The sequence below is a fragment of the Phascolarctos cinereus genome, unplaced genomic scaffold (genome assembly GCF_003287225.1).
Source record: "Phascolarctos cinereus isolate Bilbo 61053 unplaced genomic scaffold, phaCin_HiC Scaffold_7;HRSCAF=346, whole genome shotgun sequence".
Taxonomy (NCBI): Eukaryota; Metazoa; Chordata; class Mammalia; order Diprotodontia; family Phascolarctidae; genus Phascolarctos; species Phascolarctos cinereus.
Genome location: NW_027556180.1, coordinates 67,370,334 through 67,388,992, shown reverse-complemented (window position 1 = coordinate 67,388,992; position 18,659 = coordinate 67,370,334). Strand labels below are relative to the sequence as shown.

The 18,659-nt window shown below is 37.9% G+C and overlaps 1 protein-coding gene across 3 annotated transcripts in view; it reads right to left on the bottom strand.

The window, feature by feature from the left end:
• USP37 (ubiquitin specific peptidase 37) overlaps positions 1 to 18,654 on the bottom strand; it is an 81,289-nt gene extending 62,635 nt beyond the window's left edge. Inside the window, exons 1-7 of one of the 3 annotated variants that reach the window (XM_021002730.2) lie at positions 18,447 to 18,654; positions 12,812 to 12,908; positions 8,265 to 8,486; positions 5,268 to 5,439; positions 4,096 to 4,196; positions 2,475 to 2,656; positions 173 to 250 (exon numbers count right to left, since the gene is read on the bottom strand). In XM_021002730.2, the coding sequence (XP_020858389.1) occupies positions 173 to 250; positions 2,475 to 2,656; positions 4,096 to 4,196; positions 5,268 to 5,439; positions 8,265 to 8,420 (689 nt within the window). In that variant the 5' untranslated portion in view covers positions 8,421 to 8,486; positions 12,812 to 12,908; positions 18,447 to 18,654. Of the gene's footprint in view, positions 1 to 172; positions 251 to 2,474; positions 2,657 to 4,095; positions 4,197 to 5,267; positions 5,440 to 8,264; positions 8,487 to 12,811; positions 12,909 to 18,446 lie in introns of those variants that run through there. The other 2 variants (XM_021002732.2, XM_021002733.2) reach the window with 2 other exon arrangements.
• Between the last annotated feature and the right edge of the window lie 5 nt (positions 18,655 to 18,659).

Genomic DNA, 18,659 nt, shown 5'->3' with positions numbered 1-18,659 from the left:
AAACAAGAGGGCAACAGCTGTCACATCATTCTTTTCAGACAGCACACAGTTTAATACCATCATTTAATACCTATTCAGTTCTCTAACTATCTGTACTGTATTCCCTGGTGGATCCAACTATCAGGGTAAGAAACACTAATGCAATACCACAAAGGGTTCTGTGGTAACTTACGATGATGAATCATTTTCCTTAGGGTAATCTTCATTCATCTCTGACCCTGTCGATAGCAATCTTTTTCTCTTTTCATTCCTACAGAATACAGAGAATAGATATTCTAAATATCAAGACATTAATGTTTTATCTACACCATTAAAATTATAATTCCTAATGGCCTCAAGGATGGTACCTATGATCATGACATTTGCCATTCATTCAGTCTCTCAGAGTTGGAAGAGATCCCAGAGGTCATCAAGCTCAGCCTATCCCAGAATTGCCTCTAGGCCACTCCAGCTCCAGGTTAGCCAGCCTTTGTCCAAAGCCCTGGAGTTCTTTTATATAATGCAGCCCCTTGTACTTCTGTTAACTGATGTTAAACTACCCTCGGCTCCTAGGTTTGTCCTCTGAGCATCAGTAGAACAAGCCCAATCCCTGCTCTATAGGATAACCATTGGAATATTTAAAGATAGCTAACATGACTTCCTGGTTTTCTCCAAGTCAAAAGTACTTGGTTCTTTCATACAATGTTCATGTGGAATGGTGCCTAGGCTCACCTTCTTGGCTGCCTCCTCTGAAGGCTCTCCAGCTTGTTAAGGGCACTCTGAAATATGGTAACAGGATCTGAACAAAATACTCAGTATGTGTTCTATTTAAGCCAGACTACAGCATAACCATTACTTCCCATACTTTGGATACTAAGTGTATCTTAAAAGAGCGTCTGATCGTGTTATCTTTTTTGGCTGCCAAATCATACAATGGACTCACACTGAACGTGCAGGTCATTAAAATGTCTGTATTTTTTTCATGTGACCACTAGCCAGCTAGCCACAAATTGGTGACCCAGTACTTGTGAAGCTGGTGGGTAGTCTTTTTTTTTTAAACCAAGTATAAGATTTTATACTTACCTCTATTAAGTTCCCTCTTAGATTCAGACTACCATTCCTGCCTGTACAGATCTATTTGGATCCTAACACTATGATCCAATGTGTTGCCTACTCCAGCTTTCTGTCATTGGCAAGTGTGATCAGCAAATGCCATCTCTGCCTTCATTGAAGTCATGATAAAAATGTTAAACGTCACAGGGCCAACAACAGGTCCCCAGAGTGCTCCAAAAGAGACCTACCATCAAAATTGACTTTCACTCATTAGTTACTACTCTCTGGATCCAGTTATTCAACTAGTTTCAAATCTACAAGATTACACTATTATTAAGCCCATATTATTATTATATCTTGTCCACAAGAACAGCATGGGATTTTGTCAGATGCTGTGTTAAAATCTAGGCAAACTATGTTTTATATTCCCTGGGTCTACTAATCTAGTAGGGGGGAAGAAAAGGAAACAAGTTACCTTGGTATTACCAATCTGCTGTTTCCCTTTCTAGATGTTCACACCTCCAGAAGTTTGCTAGAAACTGAAATCAAACTTACTGGTCTCTAGTTTGGAGACTCTACTATCTTCTTTTAAAAAATAAAACAAGACATTTGCTCTTTTTAAGTCCTACAGCACTTCTCCCATTCTTCATGATCTTTCAGGAATTGACGACAGTGGTTCAGCAAACACTCTAATCAGTTATTTCATAGCCCTAGGATGTGGTTCATTAAGGTCTGGTAACTTGAATTCATCTAGGACAGCTATGTACTCTCATTATAACTTCACTTGTCTTGAGTTTTGGTTCTTTATTAAAATATTTTTCTTCTGTACTTTACAGTCCAAAGATCATCCTCCTCAGCAGAGAAAATAAAGAATTAAGTATTTCTGCCTCCTATCATCCTTTATACCCCAAGCAGCAGTCCTAGGCTTTAACTATTTTTTCTCAAAACAGCTTTTAAGAAGTCACCTTTATTGTCAACAATACCTAATTCTCTGCTTTGTATATACATACTAAATAGATGCTGACTAAAAATCTGTTATGCAACCCAGGGCAAAAATTTCTAACTGCTTACCAAAAATAAACTTTCTATGTTATTATCTCTAAATATACTGCAATAGCTCCATGTACATACTGAACTTTTTCCTAGCTTTCAATATCCTTCTCAAAACATTAGTCTTACTAGAAGATTATGTCAACTTTGGAACAATTAAGATAGTCTTTTAAAGGGGCAGCTAGGTGGTGCAGTAGATAGAGGCCTGGAGTCAGGAGGACTTGAGTTCAAATTCAGCCTCAGACACTTGACACTAGCTGTGTGACCCTGGGCAAGTCACTTAACCCCCAACTGCCTCAAAAAAAAAAAGACAGTCTTTTAAAATAGAATGGAAAAATGTTTGTAAATATATGCAATTGATAACTAATTGCCGATTGAAATAGCCTTCATACCGATTTTCTAATAATCCTGTTCTTAAAGGTGTTGATGGAGTAGAAGTCAGAGGGGTATTTATGCGGCTCCCAGTCATTACATTTCCTGTTGGGGTCTTCGTGGGTACTCTGCCTGGATTACCAAGAACTTTTCGAAATGTAGTATCATCTTTGGACTCCAAACTTGCTTTTTTTGAAGAAGTCTAAAAGAAAAAAAAAGTAATTCATGTTAAATAGGTATGCCTCCAAATGAAAGCAATAAAATTATATCAAAGATGATTAAAGTCCAAGTTTGCAATTCTTTTTCTTCAATATGCTTATAAATTTCTAAATTTCCAAGACACATATGAGGGATAAAAGAAAGAATCCTGACACTCACTAACCAAAGCAGACATATGGAATGTTGTGGATGAAGAGGATAAAGAAGTAGGCCTTTGAAAAAATACATTTGACCAAGAGAACGAAAAAGGAGACCAATAAAGATTAGAGAAAAGAGTGGTGCTGACCAATTTAGTTGACAAAGAATCCAATAATGCCTGAGGTAAGCTTCAAATAGAATTCTGATTTGGAAGAGAAAAAGAAAGGAGACATTCACCAGGGAAAATGGGTGAAGAGCACAGGGCACACTGGCAGAAGTGGCACCAGTGATCTATACAGGAGAAGCCAGAATTGAAATAACCAAAGAAAAACTGACTGGCATAACACAGTGGTTGGGGAAACAACTAGAAGAGATACTCTTTTCAAGCACTAAGTGTGAGACCTCTCCATGAAGAACAATTTCCTATCTTCTGTGAAAAACTATATTCTCAAATTACCTTGTGACTACATTAAGATAATGAAATTATCTGATTAATATCCATATCTATATTTAATATTAACAAAGACTACCAAATTTCCAATAATAGATTAAGTAGCTAAACTATATATAGGACAACATAAACTACCAACAGTTTTTATTACAGAGTATCTTACTTTTATGGAGGTCACTCATCAAATCACCTCCACTACCTTCAACACAGGTGGTGAGCAAGGGGAAATACCAGAGAGTAAGCAAAAAATATCTGCAAATCCAAAATAAACCAATGTGCTTTATATTTGTAGGAAAGCCTCTTAGGCACTCATTCAGAACTTGTTTGCTTTAACTTTTAATAAGCTCTGTGGTCTGGTTTCTCAGTCCACAGCAGACTGGTGATGACAAATTAGAAGGGAGGATGGAGGCTGCTAAAGGAACGCATACTGATACATCAGCAAGAAGGGAGAGATGATAGTCTGTCAGCCAGAAGAGAGACAAATATTAAATATAAAATAATCTGACAATATTTGGTGTAAAGCAGTTCTACATGACTAAATAACTTTGAAAGCATTATCGTATTAAAACAGAGTACACTAAGGAATAATCATAATGATGCCGACTCATTAAGAAAATGCTCATTTTATGCTCTGCTTATTTAGGCAGTGAAATGTGTGGTAAAATTTTAAAATGTTATATATAAAATGGCCACAATAAAAGGAGATTTATGATAAATAGGGCATTACTATAGAAATGATATCTCCTTCAACTACCCTCAAAAACACTGAGAAATGACACACCCTCAGTTTTTAATAATCAGATTTCAATACTTTAAAATACAGTTTAACATACCTGATTTTCTATGTAAGAGAACTGCCTGTTGACTTCCTTCTGTGTAGTCCTGCTCCCGAGAACTCCGCCAAAGCTACCAGACCCCTGGGAAGGTTTCATGGCTAATGACAAAGGCATACCCCCAAATCACTAACTTTTACAAAGAGATGATTACTAGTATTTTTATATATTTGGGTAAAGAAGGGAAGGAAAAGCAAAAGGAAAAAAGATAGCCAAAATGTTTAATGATAAATATTTTTGATACGAAGTTTTTTGAAATAGGTGCTATATAAATACAATATAATTATATCTTAATCAAGGAAACTCAGATAAAAGCCAGAGAATACACATAAGGAAGATCCTACTTCCCTAAAACCTAACCCTAGCTATCCATTTGAGGAATCAGAATCTAGATAGTAATTTCAGTTAAGAAGAGGTAGCACAGTGTGGTGAACAGAGCACTGAACTTATCTTTCTTCCTCTCCCACTTGACAAGACACAGCCTCCTGCCCAGGATGCAGAAGTCAAGATAATACCATGGACATACCTCACCTAACTGAAAATATGCTCTCGGGCAAAATGAAGTTATAGACAGGGCAGTTTGCTCCACAAGAATCTGTAATGAATCAGCAATGAGCTGAAAAGTAACAGTGTATGCTTGTGTTAGTACTCAAATCCAAGTATATTATAACTTAAATTGGCTTGTGAGTCAATATTGGAACCTTTCCACAATTTATGACACTGTTTCTGTGAGAAAAGATTACAGTAACTTCAACAAGCAACTTGAAAAGTGAATTTGTGAAACACAACCAGTATGTAAGCAGGGGGAATTCTCACATATGTTTGTTAAGAAATGAAGAGTTCCCTTTTTACATCTTTTTTTTTTTTTTGTAATGCCAGCTTCCAATTTATTAACTTTTTTTTTTTGGTCTTTTAAGCTGTAGCAGGTTTTATCATCAGTGTCAAACCATGTGCCAAATAAGACACTTTCCAGTGGAACTCCTTGAGTACCACAATTACTTTGTATTTTAGGAGAAACAATGTCTTAGTTGGATCTCTTGACCTACACCGATTTTTTCCTGTTAGATGAACCAACATCAATACATTTTCCACACATTTAAATATCCATTTTCTTCCCATTCAACTATTTTTTGCACCAACCAGCCCCACCATTTGGGATGATTAGTGCTCACCTGTATGAAGTCTGTTTTGATGGACTGCATCCAGAAACAGTCTCATTTCATCTGCATCCTTACATGGTACTTTGTCAATGGACAAATAGCTGTTATCCTGCAGGGTAAGAATCAGGCGACTTTGTTTTGCTCCATTAGGTCGAAGAACCACATTCTTTATATTGTGACTTAGCTGAATGGGAAAGGGAAATGATCTTATTATTATCAATGTGAAATTGTCAATGAAGAACTAGTTAAAGTATACTATCTTCATAACTATTTCCTCCCTTCATCATGGCAAACCTAGTTTTCCCTATTATAAAGAAAATTTTATTCTCCATTTCTTGTTGCAATAAAATCAACACTTTTTCTGAAAATAATAATTATGAAAATGGTAATAAAAGCTTCTTTAAAAATATTTTACACTGTTGCCAAATCTGAGTTACTGTTAAGGCTAGTAGCTCCATATTTTCAGAAACATGGACAATATAACAAAACTGAATGAAAATTAGTGCACTGACTCTTCAAGATCTGATGGAATAACACTGTCATTAATTGCCAGTCATTAATCCATAAATACCTGCAAAGAGGTAGAAGGGGCAACAATATATGCATCTCCCAATGAATACATCTGGTTATGCTAATTTCTTCCAAACAAAAGATTTTAAATAGCAAGTCTTAATCAGAAATGGCATAAAAGGACAGTCTCCTACCAAACTATGATGTCCACAAATTTCCAACCACCACCCCTAAAGTCCCCAAATTTTTATGAATATACAAAATGTGTCATTTTTATTGCCTAAGTTGACCATGGAAAAAGACAGCACAATATAGTGCACAGAAAACTGGCCTTAAAGCCAGAAGACCTGGGTTCAAGCCCTGCCTGTGATATGAACTGTCTGGGTGACAACTAGATTTTCAGGGTTGTAGGTATTCTCTAAGACTACATAGAGACCTGCACTGGCAGAGGGAGTTTCCTTATGAGAATTCCCTCTACCTTATGAAATTAGAGGCCCAGTCTCTATGCCTATTCCTAAGTTGTCTCTTACAATGGATGTTAACTAACCCAGTTTCTGTTGGGTTTCCCCCTTAACTCTTGGTCACAGGTAAGACTCCAAAGCATTCTAGAACACATAATTTTTAGGACTCATCTTATTTTTCCTCAGTAAAACCAAATCTTGTGGCTCTGGATTTGATTTTTTTGATGATCTTAAAAAAGAATAGTAACTCCTGTTTCCTCTTAGTTACTTCTACAGGATAAGGTTAATTCTTCCCACAGCTTCAAGTGTCCTAGCCTGAACTTCTCCCCACCTTAAGCCCCACAAATATTCATTCAATATTTCCTTCTGCTTACAATATAACTCCCTGTGCCACTTAACTTTATGCCTAGAGTTATCACCGAAGAAATAAAAGATAATCTCATTTTTTAAAAAAGTGTGGTCCAACTGGTTTTTGTCAGTTTTTAGGTAAGCATGAATACACACACACACACACACAAGTTAATTCATTTCTCAAGTGACTCTTTTTTACATAAAATTTTATTCTTGTTTAAAACTTCAGAGCAAGTCCAAATTTATGACCCTAATCAGAACAATGTATTTGCTATATACAAAGCAACTTGACTTAGAAAAATAATTAAGAATTGGAAGTATTAAGAAAGTAGGCCTGGGACTGAAAAGAAAAAAAGTACTTATAACATATTAATCTAGTGAATAGCCTATCACTGCCTTTTAGACCAAAGCATTAAATTCAAGGGAAAAAATATTAAGAGCTCTTTTAGAATGCACACAAGCCAAGAAACTAAAATTCTAGTTCTCTCAGAAACCATAACATTAAAAGACCATATGTGTATATAATAGAGCCCTCCTGATGTACAGAACAAAACTGTCGAAAGCCTAAATAATTTCTCACCAAGTTACTTCTAGACTTGTTCTTTCACTGGGACTGGAAAGTAACTGAGGCTACAGCCTCAGTTGGCTCAGATAGTTCCTAAGGACCAAAGTCAAAAAATGAAATCTCAGAGTACCAGCCTACAGGGAGGTCAGACACAAATCTAAACTTAATTTTTTTTGTTATGAGATGGTCAATGCAATGTGTATGGAAGCATCAGCTGCTGTTAATTCCCCTTCTTATGTTACCACCACCAACTCTTTCCCCATTGCTTCATGAGTGTAATATGGGAGAAGGACTTATGTTAGTTCAAGGGTACTTTTTTTTTAGAAAGATAGCACTTTTGTCTAAATATGATCAAAGGAATTTTGCATCGAGTTCTCAAACATAAAGCTGTATTACCCTCCCCCATATCCTCAAAACACACATAAAGGTGGCCCTCTACCCAGAACATCATGTTCACACATTTATATGTGGAATGAAGCCTATACTTCTGCATGGTATGAACATGGTGGTATATACTGAGATTAAATGACTTAAATGTGAAACATTCTACACGTAACATGATTATAAAATTAACTCACCCAGATTAGTGACCCTCTGATACACAAAGCTTCTAACACCACAAAACTACAAACAACATGCATGCAATGAATTTCTAAAACACGTTAAAAGTATGCATACATGTTTTAAAAATTATAAGTAGAAATGATAACCCTTACAGGTGAAATATTCTGCCTTTAGCAGAACTGTAAAAAAATGGATTTTATGTTTGTCTTTTTTTAATGACTAAGCCTAAAATGTTTTGGTTTCCAACATATATTTTAAAAACAAAGAAAAAGTTCTAAAACATTGTCCTAACTTTTAAAAAACCCAGAAAATAGCTTGGATATAGACTTCAAGCCCCATTTTCTCCTTAAATAAAGGTACTTACTGTCTGCTTTTGCAGGCCACCCAACAATGCTCCTGAATAATTTATAATGCATTTATACAAAAGGATTAGTGTACTGGAAATAAGAAACAACAAATAGTCTAGCAAGGGAGTTGACGTGAAACTTAAGTCTGGCATAGAACTACTGTTTACTAAAGGACACTAATTAATCTACCCCAAACCTGAAAAGGGAATACCTGAAATGTCCTTGGAATTCCTCCAGCATTATAGTGAACCACTAGGCTGACTTTATTTTCTTTCTCCACAATTTCAAAGGACCCTTCTTTCCATTTTGTAATCCCCGTCTGAATGCTCCGTACTCGGATAGGACCATGTATCTTCAAAGGAGTCATACTTTTAAAAAATAAATTGCTTCTACTCAAATTAAAAAAGAAAATCACAACTTCACCTGAAAGGTTCTGAGGAGGGAAAATAGAACAAAGCAAAAATTATAATTTATTAGGGATAAAGGTGTCAGTTAATAGATTGATTTCCTATTTGCCAATAATCATCTCAGTCGATATTTTTCCATTCTTACACTATAAATTTTAGTCATTTATATAACATCTCCCTAGAAGTACCATTAACCCAGCCAAATTAAAAAAAAAAAAGCAAACTGATTACACATTCACTAGCTTCTTCTTACAGCCACTCACCTGTACCCTATATGTTGGTGGTGCCCTTACTGGAATGACAAATCTAAAGAAAGGAAATGTTCAAGTCTGTATTTTGCCCTGCACATACCATATTTCTTTCATTCAGTAAATACCAATTAAATACAAAGATGCCATTCTGAAAGTGATATCCTATTACAATTTGGATCAGTCTCTACTTTAACCATTAAGGAGCTGATTCCATTCTTTCTTTATGAACAGCAATAGGTCTTCACTTTCAAATACCTACAAAAAAAGAAATGTTTCCACCAGTCTGATTCCATTATTTGTCTATTCAGCTGTTTATAACTCCTTTCAAAATAATAATGCATGTCCACCAAGTGTCATTACTTCCAATAATTCTGCAGTATAAGCAAATATATATATAGCCAGAATAATAAGAAAAAATTTCTAATAATAAAGTTAGTCTAACATCTAGGATTATAGCAGATGGGGAAATGAACTCATCATTACTGAACCTCCCTCCTCAAAAACAAACAAAATTTATTAAATTTATCCATTTATACTCTGTTATAGCTATAAAAAACAAATTACTTGACCTATTCTAGCTAATAATAATGGTTTGGGAACACATGACTAAATTTCTAATAAAGTAGCAGATTTTCTTGTCATCTATTTTTAATTTTATTATTCAAAGAGATAGCCTTTTCACTTTTTAAACCCATAACAAATAATGACTCTCATTAATGTACTTCTACTTACTAATTGTTGGATATATAAAACTTTTCAAAGTAAATTTTCGAATGTCAACAAGTAAACACAGTCAAGCTAATACCAGAAATCAAAATACAAAATGTTATCCAAAATGTCTAAACAAAAAAAGCAACAGTGATTCAGTTTTTTACTTTCATGTATTACTAGATTAGCTTAAAAATGGTTTCAGCTTTCAATTCAATCAAAAACCAAAAAAAATGATAAATGTTCACCACAGTAGTCCAAGTAAAGTTTCATGTGCTGCTAAAACACTAAACATTTCATCTTTTTCCTGATTAACATGAATCACCCTGGGTAGTAATGCAGTGCAGAAAAAAAGGCACAGGACTGGTAATTCAGGAAAACTGTGCTAATCCTGCCTCTGCTATTGATTAGCTGTGTGCCTTTAAGCAAGCCACAAAGTAAAGTCTCTTTTCCTCAATTTTTTCATTTGCAAAATGGAGCTAACACTGCAACAGACTATTTACTGGGAGTGGGCATCAACTATCTAGAGCAGGGACAACACTCTCGAGTTCGTGTGGCACAACCAGATTAAAGTAACTGGGAAATATTTAACAAAAGTAATAAAAATATCACAAAATGATATTACATTTAAAAATTAAATCAATCTGCAGCCCTTATGTACGGTCAGTAGCCCCCATTCCTATTGGAGTTTGATCCCAATGCTCTAGAAGCATAACCATGACATATAAAGATCTCTTGAGTAGGAAATAGCTGCCAACAAACCCATTTATTCTCACCCCATGGAATAAGCAGAACTACCTGGCCCACTGTGTATAAAATAAGGCAGAATATGCAGTGGGGAATAAACCTTAAAAAGTGACATGTGAGTTATTAGTACACTGATGACAAAAAGATAGTAGGCCACATGAGAGCAAGTCAGAGCTGACAGCCGAGGAAACAAACAAAAGAACTATCAACAGCAGGCTAGCCCCTTTGACTTTTCTCTTGTTTTCAAGCACAGCAGTCTAAGGCTATTTTGTTCAGGGCCAGACAGTTCTCCACATCTCATTAATCCCTGAAAGCATTAATATGTTAAAGCACAGCTAAATAACTGAAGTCCATGATGACCCCAAGTCATGAAGAAAAGATTAAATAATGTCGTGGGTATTCTGTTTAAAAAAGCAAGGATGCATGTAATACATTATAGAAAAACAGTTCTTAAGATAACTTTATATCTTTAAAAGGAATAAGCTTCAGTTATCTGGAATTTTCATTGAATACTTCCTTCCAATGACTAGATAAATGTGGCATCCTTGTTCCCTGCCCTACCTACTGTATAGGAGTATGAGAAGAAAATAAAATGATGAAACCACTGGTAGTTGAAAAGCATTATACAAAATTAAAAGTTTTCTCTGTATTATAAAATCCAAGTAGCAATGTAATTTTCTGGGCACAGGAAGCTACTTCTGAACACTAGAGTCCATCACAATCATCCTCTACTTAGTTAAGATGACATTTTTGTTCAAATTAGTAACTGTCTATATTTCATGTCAGCAATATGTTTGCTACTGTTATTTTCTAAATACTGACACTGTTGCATTGCTTCAATGTGTCCTTGAAGAAATTCTTCCCCAATCACTCTCACATATAACTGACTTATTTAGTATGCTGACCACAAAGGCACACACTGAAATGATAAATCCTCATTACATGGCCAAGTCAGTGTTATGTTCACCAAGTTCCTAAAAAAAAAAAAAGGCCCCACTATTCACTACAATGTGTGTACCTCATCTTTCAAAGTAAAAACCTGTACTCTCTCAAGGTACATGCTGAAATTTCCCACACAGCAAAGACTTGACTTAATTCCTTACTAATGAAAAGTCACTAGAACACAGATCATTTATGAAGTGAGTATATCAGGAAGAACGCAAGAGATTTATTGTGTAGTAACAGGGTGAGTTCTTAAAACAAAGATGTTTAGTAAACATCTCCAAAATAATGGTGTATATAATTAATAGCTACACAATATCAAAAGTTCGACCACTTGTTACACTTCCATACCTTCCCTTAAGCATTTTTAAGGCTCAGGCTCCTGAACTCAAAAAGAGAACAAAGAAACATGTTTCCTCAGTGTTTTTCCTAAGGCACCAAGTGACATCATTAGACACGAGAATCTTCTCAACAAAAGGAATCACATTTAAAAAAAAAAGCTTACTTAATGAAGCGCAGAGCTATATGGATCCAAGTTTGCTAAAGTACATGAACAATGACAGGTGAATCCCAGGTCACTTTACCTTTCTGCCCCCTGCATTCTTTCTGAAGCACTACATGGCTCTTTATGACCCTCCTGTGAATAGCATCACCGGATTTAGTGAGTTGGCACTGGCAATAGAGACTGCCTAGTCTGAACCCCTCACTTTCCAACTGAGACACAGAGTAGTGAAATGACCTGTAGAAGGATGCAAGAATTAAAGGCAGAACCAGTATCTGAATGCTAGTCTTTGGGTTACAAAGACAGCTCATTCTACTGGGTAATACCTTTTTTATTAGTTGGTTAACATTTTGCTTCTTTTGAATACTTCATAAATTATTTCTACTGATTAACACCTCTTTCCCTCAAGAAGAAAAAAAAGGTACAGTTCAAGAAACTGGCAGATCTGATTAAACAATATTCATATGAAGATGACCATCTCTATGGACAGTGCTCATTTGGGCTTTGAAGGAATTATACATCTTTACCCATCCATACTCATTCTCTTCAGTTAGGGCCTGATTCTCTTCAGCATATAATCATGGACTGGGAGAAATTAAACCTAATGTGACCTTATAGGACAAGATTATTTGGATTGTGTAACACTAATTTTCTTATCATGGCAACACTAGTGTTGATTAATCTTAGAAAATATAAATTAGGCAACTCACTAAGATTGGAAGTTGTAGAAAAGGTGTTAACTTACAGGGGTAGTGAGTTTGCTCATCAAGGAGTTACCTATGCCAATTAAATCACAGGTCCTGTTAATATTCTTAAGTACTTACTACTTTTTACAGATGTTCAAAGAGTTCTTTTTGCCCTAAATGTCATTCCACTTAAAAATTGTGACTTGACTTTGGACATTCTATAATGTAGCCAAATATGTTGGCAAAAATGTTCCTGCTCCTTTATTTCCTGTATTTGAGGGCTCATATTTTAGGCTAAGCATAGAAGATATCACTTTGAAAAGGAGCCTATGTTGTATAAAATAGCATGTGTAAATCTAAAAGTTCAAAATATGCTAGTTTCTAACACAGCACTGAAAATGCTGTCAATTCTCGCCAATTTCCAAATATGTGCAAACATAAACACAGTAGTGAAAATTTTACTTACATTTCAGCGATTTTTATTTTTTAATGAAAGCTAATTAATAACAATTCACCTTTATTTTGATGCTTGTGCCATAGGTAAAGAACTCTTCTTGGGGAACTACCCATATTCTGCAGCTATTCCAGTTCTCCCGAAGACATCAACTCAAGCTAAAGAAAATACAGGTGTGCTTGCTTTAAGAAAATCCAATCAATGAAAATTCAAAAAAAAAAAAGTCTGATCATTGGCATAACAAAAGATTATCTTTTTAGTATTTTTAGTAGCATGACCCCCACCCCCATCCCCTCCAAGTTCTTAAATATGATTTCACAAAAAACCGATCGGCAGAAACTTCCAGGAATGTTGTGCAAAATGAGGTACATCAGGGCTCTGCTAGGTCATAAGACTATGAGTTTATTTGTCCCTGCTACATTTGGAAATTAAGACTGCAATAAAGAAACTACATTCTTCCTTGTGTCTTGAAAAAACTGCTACATAATGTTGCCTTTAGTTTAAAAAGCAAGAAAACAAAAAACAAAAATATCCATGCACATACCCCACCCCAACATTTTAATGCAGTATTGATAGAAACTGACAAAAGATAGACAAACTCTAAGCTCTGGCAAATTTATGTTTCAGCCCGGAACTCTCACCAAAACTTTAGTATTAGGGGCAGGTAGGTGGTACAGTGGATAGAGCACTGGCCCTGGAGTCTGGAGGACCTGAGTTCAAATCCGACCTCAGACACTTGACACTTACTAGCTGTGTGACCCTGGGCAAGTCACTTAACCCCAACTGCCTCACCAAAAAAGCAAAAACAAAACCAAAAAAACCCCCTATTAACTGGTCTCCTTGCTTCTTGTATTTTGCTTTGCCTCCAATACATTTGCACACTGCCATAACGTCAACTTTCAAAAACCCCTATTTTTATGATGGTTTTAGAGGCCCAAGAATTTGCTATCTACAGAAGCTACTGTGAAATATAAACTCCTGAAGAAAGAAAGGATGCTGGATTTGATATCAGAAAACCCAGAGTTCAATCCTGTCTCTGTCACCTGTGACCTTCAGCAAGTCACTTAAGTTTTGTCTTCAGTTGCCTCATCCATATGAGTGGGAGGATCAAGCAGATGACCTCTAAAGCCATGATCCTATGATAAGAGTATTTCTCATACTTCTTTTGTATCTTTTACAGTGCTAGACTCAAAGCAGATAGCTGATATTTGTAAACTGATAGAAGCCACTCTCCTGCTCAAAAGCCTTCAAAAACTTCCCATTTCACAGAGAGCAAAATTCATACTTCTCTATCTGACACATAAAGACTCCACTCTACTTACACAATCTAGGTCCACTCTACTTACACATTCTTATCCATTATTTGAACACATACCAGGCCCACGTCCTCCCACAAAAACCCCAAAACCTAACAAGACCTTTTCCACTTCTATGTCCACAAATAAAAATTAGATGCATTCAAACTAGATATACTTTTTTTTTAGCTCAATACAACCTCTTCGTCACTAGTCTCACAACTTAATGTCCAAATCTCATTCAAAAACCGCACTGCCCTTATGAGGAAACCATTTCCTAAAAAATGGATAAAGACCAGTTCTATGATTTCATTTAGTATAGTATATGGAACTCTCACGTGAATGAAACTCTCTCTACCAGTGTAGGTTAGCATCTTATCTACAACTTACAGTCTTACAGTTTTCTAGAGCAGTGGTGTCCAACTCAAATAGAAATGGGGGGGTGAAGGGGGCCCACTGAGCTGTACATAAGGATCCCTGTGGGCCACATATTTAGTTTTAAAATATAGCATTATTTTATTGTATTTTTATTTGTGTTATCAAATAGTTCCCCATTACATTTCAATCTGGTTCTGGCCACACTGAGTGTTACACTGTTTAACATCTCTGGTATAAAGCACCAATAGGTCAAGTAACTTGTCTAAGGTCACATACGGTATATGTCTGAGGCAGAACTTGAACCCATGTCTTCCTGGGTTCCAAAAAAAAAAAAAAGGCAGTAATAGCAACTCTCATTTATATAACTGACCTTTGAGGCTTACAAAATTCTTTTCTCTCAATAACACTGTGAAGTAGATAGCACAAGTCTTATTTTGCTCATTTTACAGATGTTGACACCAAGGGCTCAGAGAATAATGTGTCCCCAGTCACAAATAAGCGCTGGAGTCGTAAGCGGAACGTCAGCCTCCTGACTCCAAGGTCAATGTTCTTCCCAGGACCTCCCTCTGCCATCCTAAACAAACACACAATCACATCAGCACCTCTGATGCACACTGGCTGGGGGATCCTGAGCAAGGTACTTAAACTGGAAGCACTCTAAGCAACTAAGACAACATAAGTGGCACAGAAGCTCTTGACCTGCATTGGCAAAAGAAATATCCTCACCAGAGAGTTCCCAGTAGCAGAGGCATAGTAGATGGAATGCCAGGCCTGGGCTCAGGAAGATGAGAGTTCAAATTCAGCCTCAGACACTAGCTATGTGACACTGGACAAGTCACTTAGCCTCAGTTTCCTCAAATGTAAAATGGAGATAAAAACAGCACCTATTTCAGAGGGTCGTTGTGAGGACAAAATGAGATATTTGTAAAGTGCTTAACACATAGTAAACACTATATAACTTATCACTTCCCCATGCCCCTTTCCCAGTACCAATGAAAGCAAACATCCAATCCCTAGTCCAATGAATGAATAATCTTTCCCAAGTTTTGCACTTGTTGTGCAGAAGGAAAGAGATAAGAAAAATAACAATTAACAGTTACATAGCACTTTAAATTTTGCAAACTGCTTTTCTCAGAATCCTGTGAGGTAGACAGGGAACCAAAGGCAATAAACACTTATGCAATACCTACTATGTGCCAGGCACTTTACAATTATTATCTCATTTGATCCTCACAACAACACTGCAAGGTAAGTGCTATTATTATTCCTACCTTATAGTTGAGGAAATTGAGGCAAACACAGGTTAAGTGACTTGCTCAAGGTCATGAAGCTAGTAAATGTCTGAGGCTGGATCTGAACTCAGGTTTTCCTGATTCCAGGCTCAGTGCTCTATCCATTGAGCCACCAGCTGAAAATATCAAAATATGGGGAAACTGAGACACTAACAGAGGGCAAAGGGGGAGGTGGTAGTGGTGATACCAACTAGGTATAACCTCTTAGATACCTTCCAACTTTAATGTTAACACCTTATATTTGCATAACACTTCACAATTTTGCCAAGTGCAGCAAGTAATCCTATAGGAAGAGTGGGCTGAATGACAACTTTGGAATCCAAAACTGGAAACTTCTTTGCTCCTTTTGTTCCATACCCTACAGGGCTGCTATGGAGAAGGAAAAGTACTTGCCACTATATAGCAAATTACTAGTGAACTGGTGCCTCTAAAACACTTTATTGTACCTAGAACAGTCTAAATTATCATACAGTTTCTACTGCTTGAGGTCCACTGATAACAGGAAAAAAAATCATAGTACTCACTTGTCCTTACGAAAAGTAGCTTTCCTAATCAGATTCTATTTGATATCCCTAACTAACACCCACTCTTGCATCAGAGACAGAATACCGTTTCCCCACAGACAGAGCCAACCCACAAATGTAAAAAGCATTACCAACTGAAGCGGGCAAACCTGGGAATCCTGTCTGGAAGAAAGTACACAGTCAGAATCATCTATAAAGTTTTTCCTGAGTTAATGAAAATAAGAGGTTCAAAAGACATAAATTTTACCTCAGAACAGCAAGCCATTCAAATACTAAAGAAAGAAAAACCATAAAAATTAAAAGCCAAGAAAAATAGCCAAATAATGGTTTTTGAAGCCTCTTGGAATCCTTTGTTTTCCTTCCAAACTAAAAAGCCACCTCCTATGTGAGGTCTTTCCTGATCTCCTCCCACCGTCTATCCTCCTCCCTCAAATCATTTTGCACATACTTATATGTATGTGTATCTTCCCTGCCTACATTGTAAGCCTCTTGAAGGCAGGCACAGCTTTATTTTTGTCTTTGGATCCTCAGCGCTATCACTTCCTGGTACTTAACAAACGCTCGCTGATTAACAGTGTGTTCATATCTATCTTGTCTTTTTAAAGATATCATGCCAAGGTCTGAGGCAAAATTCTGTGCTGTATGAACAATGGGTCTGGCCCATTGTGGTAATTCTCTTGTAATGTCTTAGATAAAAGTAGTTTCTTATTTACTCTCTAACAAAGAATTGAACATGTAGACATTCAATTAAAAAAAAACCACCTTATATTAAGCAAGTTTTATAAACCCAAACCAATTTATTTCCAAAAATGAATGCCATTCAAATATAGGAACAGCTTGTAAACTTTACTTTCCTTTCACACACAGCCCCTTCTCTCTAAAACAAAAAAACTCACTCTAAAAAACTTCCAAAGAGCAGGAGCCAAACTTAGATGTAGAAACATACAGTGAATAATTAAAAAAAAAAAATAGAGCACTCTGCATTGGGATTCTTTTTCTGATTACCCTATACTTCAGTGCTGTTTTTTCATTCAACATCCTCAAACTAAACGCTACAAAGTAAAGAGAGAGTTTCAGTATCTCCATCATTTAATATAGTATACAATGAATCTTCCTGGGGCTTTTATTTCCTGCTGTTAAGAAAATAGGAAATCTGCCTCAACATCAACAAAGAGGGCCGTTTTTCTCACTCTCATATACTTGTCAGTCACTGTATGAAGTTACCAAACAAAAACAGTAGATAGACCCCTTTACACTGAGTCATTCTCCTGGCCATTCTCACATCCCAGAAACTAGGGAAGCAACTATTCCGGTAGATATTTTATCAATTCTGACCCTCTCCCGGTTCCGTGCGGTTGGCTAGGTACCCAGGTGTTAGGCATAGGAACCCGCCCGATTCGCTGCAGAGGCACAATACACTCCTTTTTGATGGGTTCAATTCTTGACCCCCTTGAACTGTAACGACATCCCCTCCTTCCACCCGTAGTTGTTGAGAACTTCACAAAGTCAATGTTTTCCAGCTCTCCTTTGCCCGTAACAGGTGTATGCACTACTGTCCATGTCCCGTCGTTTTATTACCCTGGCAGGTCTAGGAAGGCAAAGGACTTTGACTCTGCGTCTAGGGCAGGAGAACTGTTGAATGCCGAATGAATGAATGGGGCGGTGGAGTGCGGTTTGGGAAGGGAAGCTTCCTTCAAATTCAGTAGGCGTGGGAGGGTCAGTGGGCAGGACTCGGAGGCGGGGGGAGCGGAGGAGGGAGGGTAGCCCGAGAGAAAAAATACGACACGAGAGTCCCGGGATTCCAGATCAAGTTGAAGTTGAAGTTGGGTCCAGAAAAAAGTCTGCTGGGAGAGGAGTCCCCGAAGGGGACGGAGACGCAGTTCCCCTCCGAGCTCCGAGGAGCGGGGGAGGTGCTTTCCCTTCCGCGAAGCGAGGAGGGGGGCTCGAAGCCCACCTCAGGGGGAGAGGGCCAGCGGAGGCGCGCGGGCGGGGGGCGACGCCGGGGCTCGCAGGGGCAGAAGGCCTGAGCCGGGGCTCGAGGGTCTCTCCAGAGGAACAGCGGCCAGGGAGAGGGCCCGGGTGGGCGGGGGAGCCGGGGCCCGGAGCGCCGCGGGCGTCCCTGACCGGGCGGCTGGAGGGGGGCGGGCCGGGGGCGGGAAGCGAGCGGCTTCGGGGGAGTCGGGGCAGCGGGGCCGAGTCTTCCTTACCTGCAGCGGCAGCTCCGGGAGCCCTCGAGGAGCCGGGCGGGGACGCGGGGGGGGGAGGGGGAAAGGGGGACGCCGGGTGCAGAGAAGCTGGCGCGCTGTGCCCCCCGTCAGGGCCGGCGGCTGATGGCGGGAACCGGGACCGCACGCATACGCACGTACGCACGCACTCCCTCACTCGGCGCGCAATGCCGAGCCAGGCCGGACGGACGCAGC